The 23,064-nt window shown below is 35.3% G+C and overlaps 1 protein-coding gene across 42 annotated transcripts in view; it reads left to right on the top strand.

The window, feature by feature from the left end:
- The window catches only part of IKZF2 (IKAROS family zinc finger 2), a 165,344-nt gene extending 143,454 nt beyond the window's left edge, over nt 1-21,890 (top strand). For all 42 annotated transcript variants that reach the window (XM_021076006.1, XM_021075992.1, XM_021075976.1 and 39 more), the window contains 2 exons: nt 7,796-7,939; nt 14,116-21,890. In XM_021076006.1, the coding sequence (XP_020931665.1) occupies nt 7,796-7,939; nt 14,116-14,840 (869 nt within the window). In that variant the 3' untranslated portion in view covers nt 14,841-21,890. The remainder of the gene's footprint in view (nt 1-7,795; nt 7,940-14,115) is intronic.

Genomic DNA, 23,064 nt, shown 5'->3' with positions numbered 1-23,064 from the left:
AAAATGTTCCCAGTCTGTCTTATGATTTATCTTGGAAGTTACTGATTTTGCTTTTTGCAAGCATGGGGAGTAATCTAGACCAAAATTAGGCACCACTTTCCTCCACAAAAATCAAAACCCAAACAAAACATCCTAACCTCCACAATACACAATAACAGGTAGGAAAGCAGTCCCTAAGGTTTATCGATTAATAATTCTCTGTAACTGAAAAATAATGTTAGTAAATCAGCCTTCAAAGGAGAACTATGAATTTTAATTCTTTAGATTTAGAGTATCTGTTTAGTCCTACTAATTATATTTTTATACTGATTGATTTTTTTATTCATACAGGTTCATACAAAAATGTTAAAATATTGATATATTTATATCTTTCATTTGAAAATGATTTGGCCAGTGTTAAACTGTACAGCTGGGGAAAACTATAGTTGCTTTTAAAATATAAGTATCTATTTTGTATTTATAGACAGCTCAAGGATTATTTGTTAGGATTTGTTTTTTTATACAGTACTTGCTATGAAACTGTGTTTATTGGACAGCTAATGATTACTTTTTGATTGGGAATTTTTTAAATTTAAATTATTTATTTTATTATCCTGAATAATTGAAGCATGTCTTTGAATTAAGGATAGTTTATATAACCTAAAGAACCAGATTTAATTCTGTCATTATTGTGAGTCCATTTTTTATATTATTAACATTTTTTAAAACCTGTGTTTTAAGTCTTTGTAAATTTGGTATTGCAGACTTGCATTTCCGGGGATTATGACAGGAGAACAGGACCCAGGGCATCAAGGCCAAAGTGGTAGATCTAGGTGTCCAGCATCCCTAGTCTGGCCATGTCGTGTCTGAGTGTGTCACTTATAGGCTTGGTGTGAAAATTAAATGTGTTTGGATGTGCAATAAAAACAGAATAAATAGTTCTTTTTACTATTTCAGGGCATTAAATAGTAAGAAATAATAAATATTGCATCCCCTATAAAGTTAACTTACTAAGATTAACTTAGGCATTTGAGGTTTCATTTATAATTTTAGAGGTAGCTTAAGGTAGCTGATTGGGCCTTGGGGCATGCCAAAGTTTTCCAAAGACACCTTATAGCACTAGTACTAGTTTTTCCATATAATGTTCTCTCATTGCAATTTTGACATTTGATTGGATTACTAATTTTAGTAACTAATTTTTCCATTCACATTTATGAAACTGTGTTGCAAACACATGCAGGTAAGAAACAGAATCTCTCCCCAAAGACTTTATATTATTATAGGGAAGTAAGGTATGCATTAATAATTATAGTCACATCTGTTGAGAGATGAACCAGCTATAGAATAAGTGGTGACCAAAAAAAAAAAAAATTTAAACTGGTGAATTTTGGGGGGAAAAGACTTTTTTTTTTTTTTTTTTTGTCTTTTGTCTTTTTGGTTGTTGTTGTTGTTATTGTTGCTATTTCTTGGGCCGCTCCCGCGGCATATGGAGGTTCCCAGGCTAGGGGTTGAATCGGAGCTGTAGCCACCGGCCTACGCCAGAGCCACAGCAACGCGGGATCCGAGCCACGTCTGCAACCTACACCACAGCTCACGGCAACGCCGGATCGTTAACCCACTGAGCAAGGGCAGGGACCGAACCCGCAACCTCATGGTTCCTAGTCGGATTCGTTAACCACTGCGCCACGACGGGAACTCCGGAAAAGACTTCTAAATAACTGCAGCCTCTGCATCAACCCTTACTTCTCAGATTGTGTAGCTCCTGATAGGCATAGGCCTTTAAAATGGCTCTGAAACTGGAGTGAGGAAAGTGGGAAAGACACTCGTACTGGGTGGAGCAGGGGGCAAAGCCAAGATGGAGTGCGTGCATACATGGGGGGGGGAGCAGGTTTTGATATCATTTTATAGACCCAAATATCTGTTCTTCAACATATCAGGCTACTTCATGCCGTACTTTTTCTAAGTATGTTGTAATAATAATTTGGGATTATCTTTAGTCTCTGTTTCCTTTTGTTAAAATGCTTAATGGGGAATTGACTGAATGGGGTAGAAGTTGATAAATGCCATAAGAGAAACATTACTGATGAAATGCTACTAGACTTCATCATTTACCTTGTCTCATATACGTTGCTTGGCATGTGTCTTGTTTTTGACAGAACCACGTGAAATTCATGTTTATACCCATCCCTCCCTTACTATCTGGTTACATCTTATTTTTTTTGTCTTTTCTTTTAGTGGTAGGTATTGAGGTTGCCATCACTGTGGTTGCCCGTTAGCACTTTGAAATTAATTACTATTCTTTTCTTCATGTCTGACATTGTTATATTTCCTAGACTTTCTTTCACAAAACATGTTCTTCCCCATGTTGGCTCCTTCTCATGAGAAGGTTTCTGAAGTAAAAGAGGTTTTCTTTTGCTTCATTAAGGAAACATTTATCAAGGGCTTGCTCTGTACCAAGCTCCAAGGGATATTCTGGGAATTTGAAGATAAATGAACATAATTTTGTTCTTATATTTTAGTCTGGTAGGAAATACGTAAATGATAAATAAAATGAAGCAGATGCTCTAATAAAGGTACCTGTACACTTCTCCAGAAGCACAGATTCAGAAGTGACCTAACTCTGGCTAGATAAGTCAAGGAAAGCTTCTTGAATGAAATGTTTGATCCATACATGAGAATGAGAAAAATTGCATAGATTGGACAGATTCACAGAGAGTATACATTCCAGGCAGAAAAGTTGCTGTAGGCTAAGACTCGGAGGTATCAAATAACATTAACAAGTTCCTGGAGGTTGAACACCATTGGACTTAAAGGAGTGGTAGGAAATGCTGAAGTGGTAGGTTGTGATGCAAAGATAGAGCTCTTTATGCTAATCCTATGTTTGAAATTGGGGTAATCAAATCTGTATCTTTGAGAGAAGAATGTCATCCATGTAGAATAGAGGATAGATGTCTGACTGGAGTGTGAGGAGAGACAGAAAGGGAGGATGACAAGGAAGAGAGGAAGAGGAGCAGCAGAAGAAAAGGATAAAACACTGAAGATATATTTAGAAGTCAGAATCAAAAGTCCTCAAATTTGATGGAGAGAGAGGAAATTAATGACTTGTAGTTTTGGAAATATAGATAACAATGAATTGAGCTTTATGACACATTATCGTATTTGAAAGTTGTTTTATGCTCATTGTTCACGTCTTCTCAGCTTGAAGAAAAAGCTTTAAAAGGCAAAGTATGCAATTAGCTTTCCTCCTTGCCTGAAGACAAAAATGAAAGTGTGAACTAGAAAGACAGTCAACTTTAAAACAAGGATATATGGCCTTAGGTTTTATGTTTTGAATTATTTGGTAAAGGAATTTCCTTATTACAGGGATGAGGACATAGTTGGAAACGTGTAAACTTCCTAGTAAGCTTCCCCAACCTATTTCCAATGAGTGACAACATTTCCTATATTAAGACATTGAATATTACGTTTGCCTCACAACATAAAAGGTACTAGAGACACAAAGCCAGATAAAACGCAGACTGTATCATAAGGTCACTTGCCAACTATTGGAAGAAATAAACCAGTAAACCAGCAGTTATAGTACTGAGTGATAAGCATGATAGGGGCACAGAGGACAGAGGTCTAAATCACAGTGGGTGTCCAAGAGGAATTTCTAGGAAAAGATAAGTTTGAGTGACGTTTTGAAAGACCAGGTAACCAGCTAAATAAGTGGAAAAGGGTGTTTCATGGGGAGAGAACAGCCATGTGAGAATAGAAGTCTAGAAGAGCATGGTGGGTTAAGGACCTACAAATAGTTATGTCTGTTAGACCCCAGTTGGTAAAGGCAAGAAAAATTGGAAGCGATACAGCCTAGAGCTAGAGGCAGTGAACAGGGCGTCAAGGGTCTGTTGTGCTAAGCAAAAAGTTTTGTACCTTAAAAAATATTATCACATTTACATTTTATTGCTAGGAATGTGGGAGATATATCAGAAAAGTAAGTCGGGGCCAAGTAAAGACTGTTCCAACAGTCTCCCGACTGGTTAAGTTGGACTTAGTAGCCAGCAATATGCTGAAAAATTAGATAATTGAGAGGAACTATAGATGTAAAATCTGAGACTCTTGGTACCTTCATGCATATACATATATATATACATATATATATATATATATATATATATATGGAGAGGGGATAGGGAGGAGTAGGCGCAGGAAACTGGGTGAAAGGAAAAAAAATCTGGGATTTGTCCAAGTAGATTGTAGTGTCATTCACTGAGATGGAAGTTAGGAAAATAAGAGAGTTTGGGAAGGGAAATTTCAGTTTTTGAATAGATTATATTTTAGGTACCAGTGAGAGACAATCAAATGAAACTATCTGGAAGGAAATTAAAAATATAGCTCTCGAGCTCTTGAAAGAGGTCTGGGTAGGAAATAAAGATGTGGGAGCCATCATCATATAGGTAGTAGTCTGAAGTACCAGCTTTTATAAGGTTACATGGGTAAGTATAGAGTGAGATATCTAGAAGGCCAAGAACACACAAGGAAGGAAACAAAGTGCAATGAAGCTGAGTGAGTAAGACCAGAGGATGGGAAAATGAAGAGTGATTTCATGGAAGCCAAACCAAGGGTTGGCTCTGTCCAATGTCGAGAATGTAATTAAGATAAATGAAAAGTTCCTTTTAATTCTACAACATGGAGAAAATTTGTGACAAAATAGAATCTTTTTTTTTTTTTTTTTTTTTTGCTTTCTGTGCATACCTTCCTCCTCCTGTAGTTAATAAGACTTCCATTTTCCTTTACTGAGCTGTCTCCCCTTGCATGAAGCCATGGGGACAGGACTGCCAGTGTAGATTTCCTGCCCTCTTCTGGCGGGTGGGAGTGGGGGTGTTAGCAGGGTGGACATAAGATGTAATCTAGGTCCCTCAGACTATATCTTCTTGGAATTTAAATTTGAGCACATTGTTTGGCAAAACAGCTAAGTTGGGAACACATATGGTTCTATCTTTGTGTTTTATCAATGTGATGAGATAATGACATAATGCAAGAACACTTTTGTCCCAATTATAACTTTCTAAAATCAGGGTCAAGGAAGGTATTTGGTTATAAAGTTTGTTCTAACAAGTGAAGTTGCATATTGGTATTTTCTTAGCTAGACTGGATATCTCACTATGTGATTAATGTATTATTAACTAGAAAACTTGTTTTGTGTTTCAAGCAATATATATCCAGAAATACTCTGATGAGTTGTACCCAGATCCGTGAAAGCAAATAAGTCAGATTAGTTCCATAATATAAAAAATGGATCAGATCTTTCTCAATGGCAGACCTTAAAAAATATTTCAAATTTGTTTATACAAATTCAACATTAAAATTATGTCTGCAATGAATAGTACAGCATAGTGGCTAAGGGCCCAGACTCTGGAGCCAGACCACCTGGGTTCTACTCATATATTACCCGCTAACTAGATATAAACACTGAGAAAATTCCTTTACATCTTTGGGTCTTTATTTCCCCCTCTGTAAAATGGGGATGGTAATTGTACTTATCCCAGTGCGGGGTTGAAAAAGCATTAAATAAATTATCAAATGGAGAGCCTGAAAACAGGACTTAGCATGTAGGGTAAGTCTGTTGTTATTATTATTGCCAGTATGGTAGGAACAAAACTAATACTTGATATGTGAAGGACTGTTGTGAAGTAGAAGTTAGACCACAGCTCTGCCAAAGTCATTGTTTTCAGTTCACATGAGCTTCATTGAACTTGGGACAAATCATCTGAATTGAGGTGGATGTGGTGTGGGACAGTTCCCACACCCAGGTTTCGTTTTGAGTGTTAAATGTGTGCAAATATGAAAATTTAAGGTGAGACTTGGAGCAAAACTGCCAAGTTTTAGACTACTCATTTCAAAACTAATTAGTATATTCAATTTGGGGGCAAACCCTGTTAACCAGTTTTGCTGTTTTTTAGCAAAATTTACAACAAACTTTTTTTTTCTTTCCTGCTTTCATTTCAGATCTTGGTTCATGACATATTTTCATCTTCGGGCCATTAATGGCCTGTTTTTTAGTTATATAGTTATTGTTTAATTATATGGTGCCTGTGAATTCAACACCTAAAACAAAAGTTACGATTTTGACAGTGAGGTGTATCTAATTACATAACTCCCACCAAATCACCACACCTATTCCATTGTCCTGGCCCCCTTTTATTTGAATTCTGTGGTCATTCTTCCTTTGCTTTTATTTTTAAGTATTTTTTTCTTATTTTTGCTTTTGCTAAGAGAGGACATGATGTTTTATGTAATATCTGGGGACATCATTTTTACACTTGAAAACATCATTTACTATATCAGTACAGCAAATGACTTAAGTGCTTCTTTGTTTCTAAGTCTCATCTTGGAATTTTTCTCCAAATTAACATCTGATAATTGAAGAATCCCTTGTCATTAAAATAGAGATTGAAGATAGAATTTTTCCGGCCCATTCACCAGGCTATACTGGGTTAACCCAAGAGTGAGACTGAATGTCAATTTCTTTAACAATGGCTGTTTTAAGAATACATTTTTCTGATGCCTTTTTTCATTTCTTCAAAATCAGCAACTTGCATTGGTTATTAAATAGGTCACCTGAATTGTACACTGGATTTTCTTAACTTTCATCTCTTGCTTTCTCACTTTTAGTGTCTGCCCTTATGAAGAGAGGATAATGCATTGTGTTTCACACAGTGAGGCTATTCCTTTACAAACGAAAGTAGCAGATTAAATCATTTTACAGTGCATGATGAATAAGTAAAGATATCCAAAGATAGGAAACTTTTAGGTTTCCAAACAGTGCTGGCACAAGTACAATTGGAGAAAGCAACAGTAACCAAGAAATAATAAGTTAGGGTCTTTCCTGTGAACATTGGTTTTAAACAACTTATCTCTCTCTGATGTTACTCTATCTTTAATGTCCTTTGACGTATTTGTATTCGAAAACAACTTTTACAAGTTCTCTGTCTACACCATAAATGTTAATATCTATGAGCCAATATATTAGCCCAGAGTGGCTTAGACAAATATGATGAAGAGAGAGCAGCACTGCAGAGTTTCCGTCAGATGAATTAGAGCAGTAGTTTTGTGAGCAAATATGCCAATTTGGAAATGGATTCTTTTATCCTGCTGAAGAGCTCTTTTTAAAATAAATTACAATCATAAAGCTGTCACTGTTAACTATGCATGGACATGTTCAGAATTGGATCTCCATCATGAAAGCTGCTTTGTGCAGGTATGTAGTTACTGCCAGTAGGGCTAACAGCTCAATCAGCTCACCAAATAGAAAATCTGCTGCAGGAAAATACATAGGTGAAAAAAAAAAAAAAAAAAACTGGTTAAATATTGTGCTGCTCTTATGTGTGTCTGTCTAAGCTTTTCTCCAAAACAAGTTGACTTACTTAAATTGTTTTAGAAAAATAAACTCCCAAAGCCTTGAGAATAGTGCAGTCTTAAAGTAGTATTGATTTTAACTGATGTTAAAAACACTTTCAGAGGAATAAGATGAGAAACAAGAAGAACACGTTGGCCACCAATAGTGGCAACGGTTTATGCCATTGATCTGAGAGAGACTTGGATGAAAACAAATCCTCTGCATGTGTGTGTGTGTGTGTGTGTGAGTGAAACAGAGAGAGAGAAAGCAAAATTAGAGAGTGTATTTTAACACTAGAGGTTATTCTTTCTCCCTGCTATTATTCAAGCACACTTGCTTATGTGTGTATAATATATTGTGACGGCAAATCCAGCTCTATACCTTTTTAAATGTTGAAGAAATTTTCAGATTCCATTTTTTTCATCTGATTTTATATAGTACCTCCTATGGAAGATTGTAAGGAACAAGAGCCTATCATGGACAACAATATTTCTCTGGTGCCTTTTGAGAGACCTGCTGTCATAGAGAAGCTCACAGGGAATATGGGAAAACGTAAAAGCTCCACTCCACAAAAGTTTGTGGGTAAGCATTACAAGCCTTTTCTTTCAGTCAAAGCTGATTTTAATGAGCAAAGGCATGTTCTCATGTGCTAAAAATGTATATGGTATATTTCACTTCATGAAATAAATGCCCATCTTTTTTTCTCCATTGTTCTTTTCTACTGTATACTACTCCGTGTGTACCACATTTATACACACACACAAACACACACACACACACACACGTGCACATATACACGCACACACTCTTAGGCATGTGAGCCTAAGCAAGAGAAATGAAAGATAGTAGTGAGTTTCTGTCTCAAAATGAAATGATATATAAAGTGAAACAACAAATACTACTACTTAAGGGAAATGGTAGATTAGCCTATTAGCCAGTTTTGTAATCTTTTAAACTTGTATTAGCACCAGGTTTTTAAACTGTTTTCTTTGACATGATGTTAATGCTTTTGGTATTTAAGCTAGAATGAAGATAAATCTTTTCTTAAAATTTTGACTTAGAAAAATAATGCAGCAGCCTACATTCAAGATGTGTCATGTCTGGATCTCTGGGTTTCATATTTTGATCTTTGTTTTCATCTAGCCTATGATTTTGAACTGAAAAGATTAAATGTGGTGTGTTAGACTTTCCTTTTTCATTTCCAAGCCCTCAGATACGCTTTGATACACTCAGAGTTGCCATCATGCTGCATACTATGAGTTGTAAAGTATCTCTGAGTATACAGAAACATCTAGTTTTTTTAAAAAAGAATAACAGATTCAATATAAAGAATTGTCATCAATTATATATGTTACATATATATTCTTATATAATTTATATAGGGTAGAAACTAGAAAAAATAAAATACTCAGACTGATTCTTACATTCTAATGTCAAAACACATTGTAGAACATCCTTATGGGGGTTGAGTGGTGGCTGGGAGAAAACATTTTCTTCAGTTATTTCGAGGAGGAAAGGGTGATAAAATTCTCCTACTCCAGTAAACACTTTGAGGAGATTTCTTTTCAATCTAAAATTAAAGAACTAACAATGTAAAAAAAAGAATTTCCGCACAGCGAAATTGACACAGCATTGGAAATCAACTATATTTTAAAAAAATAATACAAATGTTTAAAAATAAAAAAATAAAATTAAAGAACTAGCAAATCACCAAAATATCACTTTAAGACAAGCTAGAGTGGTTAATTGACAGAGTTCATTGAAAGATGGCTGCAGGGTAGCCCCAGTGATTATAGTTTATACTAGGTCAGTTTAAAACTAGCTCCTGAGAGTATACTCAGAGGCCTTACTTTGGCCCTCAGTTACTTTTATTCATCTCTCTTTTTTCCTTTTTATCAATAACTTTTTAATAATGCCATTTCATCTATTTTTAAAATTGAATTATTTGATGGGTGTCCATAAATGTCTATATCTCAACTAGACACTAGTAGGAAAAATGTGAACTATTCAGTTTTCTGAATTTAATATTTTCATGTCTCTTGACTTAGAGATACTACTCTCAATTTGATTTGATTACATTCCTTAGAAAAGAGGGATGGATTTTTAGAACTACATTTTGATTCTAAAAATAATGACATTAGATCTTTATTAGAATTTGATTTTTTTTTCATTTGCATTTTATCCTAGTCCTAATAAATAGTTGACCCTTGAACAACATGGGATATGGGGCAATGACTCTTGTGCAGAAGAAAATTCACGTAACTTACAGTTGGCCCTTCATATACACAGTTCCTCCATATCCACCACTCCACATCTGTGGAGTCAACCAACCACAGAACATTGTAAATACTACAGTATTTACTGGCCTGTAAGTGAACCCTCGCAGTTCAAACCCATGTTGTTCAAGTATAACAAACAGTAACTGTTTTTATGACGTCTTCTGAAATGAGAACCCGCATCCTTCCACACTTAGTGTAATTTCTTCTTTTTATCATGTCCCTTAGTTAAATACAATTCTTTGATTTTATCAAGCCCTCCAGGCCAGCGATCCCTGAACTTTCTGTGTGTCTGTTTCCTCCTCTCTTTTTTATCCAGCTTAGATTCCATGACTCTCTTGCCTTGCTACCCTTCTGTCTCATTCTCCTAGTGAAACTCTACTCTCTGGTGAAGCCATATCTATAGTGCTGGTAGTACTTTTAAAGAAAATCTCATAGCCTTGTAAATTGGCGTCACTGTAAATAAATGAATAGCTGATCTTAAATATCAACTGTCCTATCCAAACTATGTAGCAGCCCTTCTTTAATCCATCCCTGAGTAGTCGTCTCTGTTCCAATCACTATGGCCATTTCAGTCTTTCTCTACTCTCTGAAAACATGGTAGCTCATTCTTTGTGATATTCCATCTAGATTCATAGGGACTAAAATAAGTTGAAATGATTTCAATATAATATCACTAATCCTGTAGGATTATGTGCATCCACATGAATACTTTCTTCTTTCACTGATGAAAGAAGCATCCTTCTTTACGACTAGTATTAATTCTTCTTATGCCCTGGAGTTCTTCTGTCCTGGCCCCTCAAATAACTTACACTATTATTTTCTCCCTTTCTCACATATGTTTTCAATCTCTCCCTTCTGTTGGCACTTTAATATTAACATTCAGTATGATAAATTCTTATCATTAAAAACTCCTCCCTTAAATCCAAGTCTCCATTAACTTCTACCTACTTTTTCCTCTTCAAGATGTAGTTGTTGAAAGACTTCTCTTGCTTTCTATATGCTTGCTTTCTATAATTTCTTTCTTTTTTTTTTTTTTTTTTGCGGGTCACACCCGTGGCATATGGAGATTCCAGGCTAGGGGATGAATTGGAGCTGTAGCTACCAGCCACAGTCACAGCCACAGCAATGCAGGATCTGAGCTGCGTTTGCAACCTACACCAAAGCTCAAAGCAACACCAAATCCTTAACCCATTGAGCGAAGCCAGGGATCAAACCTGTGTCCTTATGGATGCTAGTCAGATTTGTTAACCACTGAGCCATGATGGGAACTCCAATTTCTTTCTGCTTATTCCCCAGTCCCATATAACCTGGATGTCTTCCTCATGCTCTACTGAAATTATTTTCATTGAAGTCACCACTAGCTTCATAGTGCCAAGTCCAAAGAAACCTTTTTAGACCATCTTACACAACTCCTAGAGAGTATTTGCTGCTACTAAATAGTTAATTCCTTTGGAAACACTCTTTCCTTGGTTTCTATGACATCGATCTCTCTTGCATTCTTCCAGCTTCTTTGACTGTTCCTTCTCAATCTTCTTTATGGATTTACCCCTAAGAGTTGTGCAAAAGGGGCAACAGTACTAACAGAGACCTCAGTTCACAAGCCTAAATATTTTAATATTATAAATCAGGCTTTAAAACTATTGTATTCTAACCTCCTAACCTGGAAGACTGAGTTCAAATAAATATAGAATTCTGAGATTCCTGGGAGTTCCACAGCAGACCTTTGGCAGCATGAGCAGAACCACCACTCACTGGCCTGCAGCCAGGGCTCTCTTTCAGACCTACTTCTGATTCTGTCCAATAGCAAAAAGGGACTTCTTGCACACATGCATAGATGCTTTAGTCTGCACATCCAGGTTCTTTTCACATTGTGCCTCACACATAGCACATAAATAGTAGTGTACTGACCAATTTTCAGGCATAAAAGTGTACATACCAGAAGGACAATTGGTACTCAGGAGAACAGACCTTATGAAGAAGTCTGTACAACCCTGTGTGTAAGCTCCAAGCCATTTAGGCAAGAATTCTGGGTTCCCAAGAACCCAGAGCATGGTCTAAGGTATGAGCTCTAGATAGGCATATTCCCTGGTCCTACACATTCCTTGTTCCATGAGAAGCAAGGCCCAGGGTTCTCTAGGTATAGGGCTCGGCACAGGAATCCCATTTGCCCTTGTCTAGGGTAGGCATAAAAGTCTAAAGTGCTCTTCCAGCTTTTGTTTTTGACTTTCTCTTCTTTACCTATGCCTGGGTGATATAATCTATTCCCATGGCTTCAGAAGTTACTTTCTCTCAAATGATGACTCTCATATCTATATCTCGAGTCCAGATCGCTCTCCTGACTTTGAGACTATCTCAGTACTTACTAGACATGGCTATTACTCATAGTCTTCCCCAATCTGAATTAATCATCTTTTATTTATCCCATTGGCATCTGAGAAGCTTTCCAAGCCAAAAACCTGGGCTTTCTGCTGAACCTCTCCATTTCCACTGCCACTGTATCAGTTGAAGCCACCATGATCTCTATAGCAACAACTTCCTAAATCATTTTGCTAAATGAATACCTAGTTAAGTCACTTCCCTGTTTAACCCTTTCAATTCTTACTGCTTTCAGGATAAAATTCAAATCCCTTAGGTGCTGAATGAGTCATGTATTATGGACGCCGTCTTTCTCATCTACTTCCACTCCCAGCCATATTCAGAGCATAAGTAATCCCTACAACAAGTCATATCCTCTTGCTTCTGAGCCTTCCTACCAGCTGCTTCACCCCAACCATTCCTTTACTTGGCTAATATTTGTCATCACGTTCTGATCATTGATGTCACTTTCTTCAAGAAGTTTTCTTTTACTAGTTATATACTCCTCTCATTTGACCCTATACCACATATCACACTGTATTATAAATGATCCCTAAATTACTGTCATTCCCTCTCAACTGTAAACCCTTTGAGACTATAGAGTAGGTTTGTCTAGCTTAACTTTTAAACTCTTGACATTGCAGTGTCTTAATTGGATGCTACCAGATAATTACTCATATATTTTTTTCTTCCTTTCTCATTACCCTGATCATTACCCTCATCTCATTTTAGGGACCTTTCTTCAAACCTGAAATAATACTAGCCATGTGAAAGTATTTTTCTAGAGTACAGTTCTATGGATCAGCATTACAAATGTCAGGCAGAAGTCCACATATAAAGTATTTATCTGTATGACTTACATATCAAAATAACTAAGTAATTAGTAGGACAACACATTGTTTTAGTGGCAGAATTTGAAAAAGAAAACATTTTGTCCAAAGTTGGCAATATTTGAAGGAGGAAAACTAAAATGACTTCTGTTTCATGCACCAAACTCTTTTATCATTAATCTTAGATATTTTGTTGAAGTGAAATATTGAAGTAAAGTTAAATTAGTTGATTAAATATTAAAGAGAAAACTACAAATATCCTTTAATCAAGAAAAGGTATGGAAAACTAACAATGAGTATACAGACCAGCATCATTGCCCTCATGTCTGAATAAGGGGTGATGAGAAAATGAATAATTAACCATTTCAAGAAGCAAAACAATGAAATATAATATTTTCTAAGTTTATAAGTGCCTTTGGAAATATTCTATTTGTATATAGCCCTAAATTTCATTCAGTTTATCAGAAAGTACAACTTTTAACAGTATTTTAATAATGATGTTTTTTAGTTTTCCAGAATGACATATATTGGATCTATAATCTTTCTCTAATATAGTAGCTAAATCAACCAAATTAACCCTACACGAGAGTGAGATAATGAATGTTATAATCCAATCACTCTTATTTTTATGATCTTTGAGGCTTGATCCCTGATGTCAAAAATACATAAAAACAAGTATATCTCTGATTTATTTCCCTTTGTATTTCTTCTTTCTCCTATAGTTTCTGAGCTCTAGACAAGTGAAATTTTAATAGCGAATGAAAATAAGATAACACATGCTCAGTGATACCTTTCAGGCTAGATGCATTTTCATGATGGCACTAAACCAAGTGCAAATGGCTTGTGAAATTTTTATTACTAATCCTCTTCATAGGTGAAGAGTATTTGTGAGTTTCAACAGAGTTAAAGAGCCCAAAACACTTGATCTAAAGAATAAGCTATACCGGAGTTCCCATTGTGGCGCAGCGGAAACAAATCTGACTAGGAACCTTGAGGTTGCAGGTTCCATTCCTGGCCTCGCTCAGTGGGTTAAGGATCTGGCGTTGCTATGGCTGTGGTATAGGCTGGCAGCTGTAGCTCCAATTAGACCCCTAGCCTGGGAATCTCCATATGCCGCTAGTGCGGCCCTAAAAAGGCAAAGACCAAAAAAAAAAAAAAAAAAGAATAAGCTATACCATATTATGGAAGTGATTAGTTAACTTGGTACTTTTATATTTTATTCCAACCACTCATTTTTTTGTTTTCTTTTCATTTTTACTTGTCTCCCCCCGCACCCACCCCACCTTCCTTTCAGGGGAAAAGCTCATGCGATTCAGCTACCCAGACATTCACTTTGATATGAACTTAACCTATGAGAAGGAGGCTGAGCTGATGCAGTCTCATATGATGGACCAAGCCATCAACAATGCAATCACCTACCTTGGAGCTGAGGCCCTTCACCCTCTGATGCAGCACCCGCCAAGCACAATCGCTGAGGTGGCCCCAGTTATAAGCTCAGCTTATTCTCAGGTCTATCATCCAAATAGGATAGAAAGACCCATTAGCAGGGAAACCTCCGATAGTCATGAAAACAACATGGATGGGCCTATCTCTCTCATCAGACCAAAGAGTCGACCCCAGGAAAGAGAGGCCTCTCCCAGCAATAGCTGCCTAGATTCTACTGACTCAGAAAGCAGCCATGATGACCACCAGTCCTACCAAGGAAACCCTGCCTTAAATCCCAAGAGGAAACAAAGCCCAGCTTACATGAAGGAGGATGTCAAGGCTTTGGATGCTACCAAGGCTCCTAAGGGCTCTCTGAAGGACATCTACAAGGTCTTCAATGGAGAAGGAGAACAGATTAGGGCCTTCAAGTGTGAGCACTGCCGAGTCCTTTTCCTAGACCATGTCATGTACACCATTCACATGGGTTGCCATGGCTACCGGGACCCACTGGAATGCAACATCTGTGGCTACAGAAGCCAGGACCGTTACGAGTTTTCGTCACACATTGTTCGAGGGGAGCACACATTCCACTAGGCCTTTTCATTCCAAAGGGGACCCCTATGAAGTAACAAACTGCACATGAAGAAATACTGCACTTACAATCCCACCTTCCTCAGATGTTGACATATTTTAAAAAATATATTATTACTGTCATTAATTCTTATTTTGTGAGACACAGTGTCATTTGCTCTGCCTAATTACAATAAGGAAGAAACAGAAGAGAGAAGACACGGGGGATATTGGTTCTTGACAACTTGGCTGTTTATTTTGTGGGAATTTAAGAGTAGGTCATTTCTGCCATGCATAGATATAAGGTATATCATTCTTTGCAAAAAAAAAAAAAAATCACTTGATTCATGTTGATTCACCTAAGGATTCTAAATTTGCTAGTGATGTTCAGGATTATGATTGAAGAGAGGAAAGATTAGCATTTTCTGGGTAGGACTTTCACAGTTTAAAATGGGATAAGTAATTTTACTGTTCAAAGAAGAATTTGTTTCAAAATGTAAACTGTTTTTTTTTTTTTTTCCTCTAGAGATCATGGAACACAAACACATTATTTTCAGTGATAACTCCTTGGATGAGTTATTGTTGTGGGTTCTATGTTTACTTCCCCTATGGAATTTATAATACGGTATGTTGTATACTGTACCATAAAGCAAAACTTTTAAACTACAGGTAGTTAAGGACAGCTACAATACATCTGAGGTCCTATGATCTTATTTTTCTAAACTTAAGCACTGTTTTTCCATAGTTTTGATGACTGGCATTTTATAGACACCCTGGCAGCCTTACTTTTAACACCTTTAACAAATAGTATTTTTATCTAGTTTTCAGAATAACATATGGTCTAAGAGTGGCTAAGAGGCAGTCAGTAGTTTCCAGAAGGGACCTCTACTTTTCTTAAATTTGTTTTGGGAAGTTTTCTTTTAATGTTGTAATGGCAGCATAGTATTCATATTTGTTTCTAAAAGTATGCTTACGATTGTCACTTTATCAGCATTTAATCAGTGTTAACCAGTCAGCAGAAAAATACAATTAGGCTAACAGTAGGGGGAAAAAAACCCAATCAGAAATCCCTTTTCTGGTATTTCTCCTTTCACTGATTTTTTCAAGCTGTGACCACCCAGTGTTTTGTCCATACTCCATTCATCTTTTACTCTTCTAGTGGAAAGTCTGAAAAATCTTGCTATAGGCTATTTCTTTCAAAATCTCCTTTGAGCAATTGCTAATTTGACCCGAATGTGGTAACTTGAACTCCATAAGATTATGAAACTAGGGCTATTTATTCTAGTATTTCTTCAATAATAATATTTACCACTTTTGGTAAAAGGAAAAGGGAACTTCTTTGTAACTGGTACATTAACTACTATAGGTAAGACAAACAGAAATACCGCTTACTCTTACCTAGTTTGGAGTCTAGAATATGACACAACCTCCAAGCCAATGTGACCACATGTCCACATTTTTCTTTCTCTAAAACATGCAACTACTTATAAGTTCTTGTCAAAAATGAATTTCAGTCCCTTACTACAAAACTTTTCTTCTTATAGTCCATACATATGTTGCCATATTTCATATACAGATTTTAATTTCATTTATTTGGGTGCTCTAGTTTTTTGGTTTTGGTTTGGTTTTGGTTTTTTTGTTTTGTTTTCTTTTTGGTTTTTTTTTTTTTTTTTTTTTTTTTCCCAGTCCAATAGCATTAGAGGGAAGGAACTGAATGAACTGATTGAGATCATTTGAGGGGGACACACGCTGGGAGGGAGAGCTCACTGCTTGTATTTAGGGAGGACAGACTTGACCCTAATTGGATTATCTGATAACCATTGACGAATACTAAATTTGTTAAGCATTATCTGATAACTGCTCTTAAAAAAAAATCATTAAGTGGGATGCTGAACCTGTGTTTCTTAATGGAGAATGTTGTGAGAATTAGTAAGACTGTAGAACTCTGGACAGATGAGCAAATCTGGCCCCAATACTCTTCTTCCCTCACTTTCTAGTTTACCATCTGCTTATGTATACAGCTTCTCAGCACTAACCCAGCTAGAGCTAGACAAAAATGGTTACAACTCAACTCTATTTTACTAGCCCTCTGTGGTAATTATTTTTGGAGAAATGTCCAAACTCTTCCTTTCAATCTAAAAAAAAGCACCAAAACAGAGATGTGAAATGTTTTCAATAGACTGTCAACTGCCATTTTTTTCTCCTGCACACTATGGTACATTATTACATTGTGAACATTCATTGTACCAAAGGTAAACCATGTCTTTGAGACCCCCTTGTGCTACCTACCCTAACCACTCATAAATACTGAGAATTTCATATTTTTTTTCCTTTTGGAGGAAGGTAAATAGTGATTTTGTGTTTTACTACAATTTAAGGAAACATTTGGATGGCAGTCAATATGTTCGTAACTTTGGCTGTGTGTGAATTTCTGCTGGCATCATCTGTGAATTTTTTTTTTCTGCTTATTACTTTTTTTTCTTTCAGTATATGAACAATCATGTACCTACCTGGTCTGGAATGAAACTGAATTTAGGTGGCCCTGAAGACTTGTATAGTATCCCCATAAAAACAGTACTGATGCCCTCTCCTTTTCTGATTTTACCTTTTTGAAAATCTTTTTATTGAAAGGACTTAATAGTTTAAGAGAGTATTTACTACAAGTATATACTTGTACTTCCTTAGCCTCATGATGCAAGGAACAGATAGAGGTAAAGATGGCTCAGGGTGTGGTAAGGGGCAAATGAGGACAAGGTTAATTCAGATGTGTAGGATAGACAGAATTTTTGTGGACACAGTGTTTTCTGGGAAACTCTGGATGGCTATATTTGCATCCCTTTTCTTCACCAAAGGAAATATGCAAGGTGGTAGCATCTAAAAATAAATATGAGGGTCAGACACCAAATAAATCAAGTTTTACATAACAGTTAGATGCCCAGTTTATTTAGGTGAGATTTCACATTACAGAGTATTTGAGGGACATGAAAATGGGTTAGCCTCTGTATTTTCCAGTTTGGCAAAAATTCAGAAATGCATCAATTACTTTGCCCTAATAATGCCCAGAATTTTATCTTCAGCTCCAATTATAGAAGTGTATTGCCTCTCTCTAATAGTGGTGACTTTTAAAAAGCCATTTTCATCTGGTTTTTAAGAGTGAAAGTGACCAATAAGCATGTTGGAAGAGATTGAGTTGTTAAAACATTCCATTGAGAATTTTCCAGAGACAAAATGGGGTCATGAGAAACTAGGATTCAGATTTGGCTACAAAGTAGGGAAGGTCTCTCCTCCATACATACAAGTAGTTGGATGTGTGCATCATAGTACATACATATACACACATTCTTTTACAAATTCATGAAAAGCAGCAGTTAGTGATCAAATGTGTTGCAAGAGCATAGAGTTAGAATTATAGTTAATATCTGAGCAATTTAGTAGGTTTACTTTACCATATTGTATTGAGAATATTAAAGTTACTAATGTGTCTTTAGGACTAGTTGCAACAATTAAACTTAAACCTTGAGTCTACCATCAAATTCCAAAACAACAACAACGAAACTCTTAAACTGATTTGATATATGAAAGAAACACAGATTACTTTTGAACAGAAAGATAAATAAAATAAATTTTTCAAATTTCGCTTGTTGGCAAATGGAGGAATACAAGAATGTTTTGCTTATCTTGGTATTGTTTTTATTTATGGTTTTGTGTGTCGGTTGTACACTTAACAAAACCATGAAGCTTTTATATTTTATAATTGCTTGACAAAATCTTCATCAGTGAAGGCATTTAGATGAAAATTATGTTTTACTTATTTTCCAAATGTTATCTTTAAGTGATTCCTTATGGTGGAAAAAGAACAGAAAAGGCTGCAAAAATACAAACAAAAATTGTTTGCCCATGGTTTCAAGACAGAACTTAGATTATAGGAAGTACTGGCTACATTATGTTTAACTTTGAATTGTTCATTTTACAAAAAGACATAAGTTACATTTGTGGTCATCTTTAATTATATTTTAATATATTATTTTAGTAAGTACTATCTGTATGAAGATTATTTTTAATCAGAAAATTCCCCAAACATGAAAGAAAAAAATAGTAGGGGATGAAATTGAAGTTTGTATATATGGAAGTTACCTTAGAAATGTTTTTAAACCTCCAGTTTCTGCAAGATAATTAAAATATACAGTAACTGGTCTTAAGACTCTGAATTTAATGTATTAAATACTTATAAAATTTATTTATATTGGTGCCTTTTTAAAATGCATTGAGGAGTGTTGGTTAGCTGTTGTAGCTCTACAACACTTTTATTATGTATTTTTAAAAATCACTTAAAATTGATTACTATATAATTCTTCTTCATGTTCTTAGGTCAAACTGTTAGAGGAATTTCCAGTACATGTGCTTAAAGTAAAAGGAAACTCTGAAACAAGATTTTAACGTCTTTTTAGTTTGACAGTATTTCCGAATACCATTACAAAATTATGCGAGTAAAATATAAGGTAGAGGGAAATTGTAGCTGTGAATTGCATTATGGCATGTGTTTTTGTTTTGTTTTTAAGGAAGAATAAGTTCTAGTATCATACAAGGCTTTAGTAGTGAAATATTTGGTCAATAAAATACAGTATTGTTTTGGAATTTCATCTATAGGCTAGTGTATCTGCTAGTCTTAGAACCTGTGTTTTCTAATCTGTTAATGTTTTATGGAATGATGTAAAGAGCAGGTAATTAATCCTCCTTGAACAAAACAAAACTGAACAGTCATATCACATTGCTATTCTCCAAAGCATAATCTCAAATGGTTTCCTACCATGGTTGTGTATTACTTGCAATGGATGTGTTAGGATATGACAGCTTTTTTAAAAAAATGAGCTGCTTGTTATACAAAGCAAATGTCACATGACCAAGAAGCTGTGATATGCTAGTGTTTCTTTTTATCATAGTGTATTGCTAGGCCAAATAATGACACCTTGAATATTTTTACACTTATTGCAGAAACCTAAATTTTTGGAATTTCCATAAGGTTTTTATGTAACATTATATTTCTAGCCTTTTAGTTTTCTCTTGCTGTACTGTAAGTTTGTGGGTATTTTTCACATGCACTCTTAGAAATAAGTTCCTAATTCTGTTTATGGGGTTTTTCTCCCATAACATTGCATTTGTATATTTTCTGTGTAAATTTGTTGTGAATTAACCTTTATCCCATACAGAGAGTGGTACGTGAATGACTAGTTTTCTAAGATGTCCTTTGTATTGTGAATAAAATATAAAATTTAGAGGCCCTCTGCTAAGCCACAAAAAGTACAGCATAAAACTTCACATAGGTACAAAGAAGCCAGTTTGCAGTTAATCGGGCCCTTCAAATTACCTCAAGTGACACACAGTAAGAAAAGCTTCTTGAACGGGTGGAGGTCACTGAATCCCCAACTATGCACTTATCAGGATTCTCCTTAACTTACTGGAAATGGCTTTTTCTTTTTTAATGAATACACTGTAACAAGGGAAGGACTCTGGGTTTTGTTTTTTGTTGTTTTATTCTTTTGTGGAAAAGTAGTTCTATTTCTGAAACTGTGATAAAATATTTTGACTGTCGAGCACTCTCGGATTTTGAACATAAATCACTTCACTTCCCCTTCTGCGTAACGAAGTTCTTTGAGATCTCTTAAATTTTGTCTACTCTCTTCCACCTCTTTTCTTCTTTCTGTCCATGTCCCTTCCATCATTGTCTCTGGATGTCTCTGCTTCTCTTTCCCCCTACTAGTTTGAAGCTTAACTCAACTCTTATTTCCAATTCATAGGTCTCTTAAGTCTTAATTTTTTGTGTGTGACTTTGGTTGGCTGTATAATCTGCTGACATATTTTTATACTCAAGTGTAGTTTTATATTTAAAAAAAAGTAGTTGGTTAAAACTAGTAAGGATATATAACCCTTGTGTTACTTTCATTTTCAAATATTGGGTATCTAAAATATGACTTCAGAGATTATGTAATCAGAATAATACGGTATGTTTGCCTTCCTTTTTTGCTGGATTTTGTGATCTGATTTGGTTTTTCTCCTAAAATATGTATTATGAGAGATTAAACAATTTTTTACATGAATTTAGAAAGATGTTAAAAATCTAAAGCAAAAGTCTTAACTGTCTCCCGGTTGGGAGAAAATGCTTTAACATTGCTCTAATAATATTCCAGGTTTGGAGGGGGCTCTCCAGGCTCCACATTTGCTCTTAATATAACCTTTTAGACCATGTGTTATTTGCAATCCCAAAACGATTGCTTTTGCTATTTAGTTTAAAAGATATCTTTCTTTTCTTCCTGTACAAGTGCAATACTTTCCTTGAAGTCTTAAAAACTATGGGGTTTTATAAAATTCTTCTTTAGTTAAAGACAAAAAGAAACCCTTGAAAATCATGGTATGTTAGGACACAACAAGCAAGGAGAAAAACACTCCACAGCCAAAAGATTAGAAAACATGGAAACCACTGGTCTAATCTCATGGTATCTTTATTTAGGCTAAATTTTCATTGACATTAGTAAGCTTTTGCCTCAGAAATGTGTCCTAAAGTTTAAATTCTTAAAGAACTGAATTTTCTTCTTAGACCCTTGCCCAGTGTTTTAAATTAAGAGCCTTTTTTTTTTTTTTTTTTTCTTATCTCATGTTTCTCCTTTTGGAAACTTTAAAAACAAAGCACTTAGCTCAGTTTTAAACACTTAACTATCACCTATTGGAGAAAATTTTTAAGAAATATTTGGAGCACTCCTGTTTTCATATGAGCTTAAGTAAGAAGTATTTTTCGTATCATACATATTTATATGTAGTATGCTGATTTTCTTTTTTTATACCTGTGTCCCTGTAGTAAAACTGCTGTAATGTAAATACATATTTTGTTAAAAGATAACATTTCTTTGGCATTTCTTTTAAAGGCAGTTACTGCATTTGTACAGTATGTGTCTTGGTCATTTTAGATTTTTTTTCTTTAACAATACCAAAGGTAATTAGACTACTTTAAAAACTAATTGCTTGACAGTTTCTAGGATATTTTGAGTTTTAGAAGCAAAAAAAAAAAAAAAAAAAAAAAAATAGGTCAAACCAGTAAACCTCATTTTTTTCAAACTAATAATTTGGGGGAATAAAAACTATTGTTTAAAAAAGAAATATATATATAAATATATATGTAAAATTAAAATTCCAGACCTTGTATGTCAGGTTTGCTCAGTGTAATGTAGTTTTTTTAAGGCTCAAATACCATACCTCAGAAAATGAGGTTTACTATGGAAATACTGAAACAGTCTTTGCAGCTGTGTGACAAGTCACTCTGCTAAATACCAATTTGGAGACCTCTGCTAACAGTTTTATCACTGCAGACTAAAATGTGGGACTTGTATTTTCTTTGTTTTTAATGCACACACATACATGTTCTATGCATGTATGTGCGTATTGTGTATACGTGTATGAGTGTTGTATATGCATGTGTGAGTGTGTGTCCGTGTGTGTGTACAACTAAAGAAGCTGCAGAAACTTTGTAATACTTTGTGAAAAGGATTATATTATAAAGGTTTGTACTGTCTGAGTGCACAGCTACTGGAATAAATTTAGGGTATCTCAGGAACAAGCATATAATTTGTCCAAGATTTATTTCTTCTCAGAAGTGTAAGTGCAGTTTTTAATTCTGTATATTATTTAATATTTTACCAATAAAATAAACTTCTGACATAAAAAATTTGCTATAAAACTTTCTGGTGAAAATTCTGTACTCAAACATGTCTCTCAAATACAGAACACTGAACTGTTGAATCATATCAGGCTCAAGTTTTCATTGCCATGGTGTATATGTGTCTGTCACACTTCCTGATCCAGAGATCTGAATATACATGAGATCAGAAACCTCCATCATTACTTCCTAGTCCATCAGAGCAGAGACCCAAGTATTTTCTGATTTGTTAAGGAAGACATCTCTTTTCTCTTCAGGCAGTTTTCATGTATATTTTATTTTACCCTTAAAACAAATCTTAAAGGTATGTATGTCAGAGCCTATCCCCCTTTTATAGAAGGAAAATAGTAAGACCTGAGGGAAGAAAAGTTGTGACTTGCTCCAAAGTACACGATGAATTATACAAGTAGTCCAAGTAATGGTCAATCACCACATTCGAAACTAGCAATTCTAAGGAATCAGACCAAGATTAAATTAAGGATTAAGTCATAGAGATTGTTCAATCATACTGGGAAAAATGGGTTGTCTATTTCTGCTTCATGT

This window comes from Sus scrofa, chromosome 15 (genome assembly GCF_000003025.6).
Source record: "Sus scrofa isolate TJ Tabasco breed Duroc chromosome 15, Sscrofa11.1, whole genome shotgun sequence".
Classification (NCBI taxonomy): Eukaryota; Metazoa; Chordata; class Mammalia; order Artiodactyla; family Suidae; genus Sus; species Sus scrofa.
Note: the sequence above shows the minus strand (reverse complement) of the source record. Positions and strands in the feature narration are given on the sequence as shown.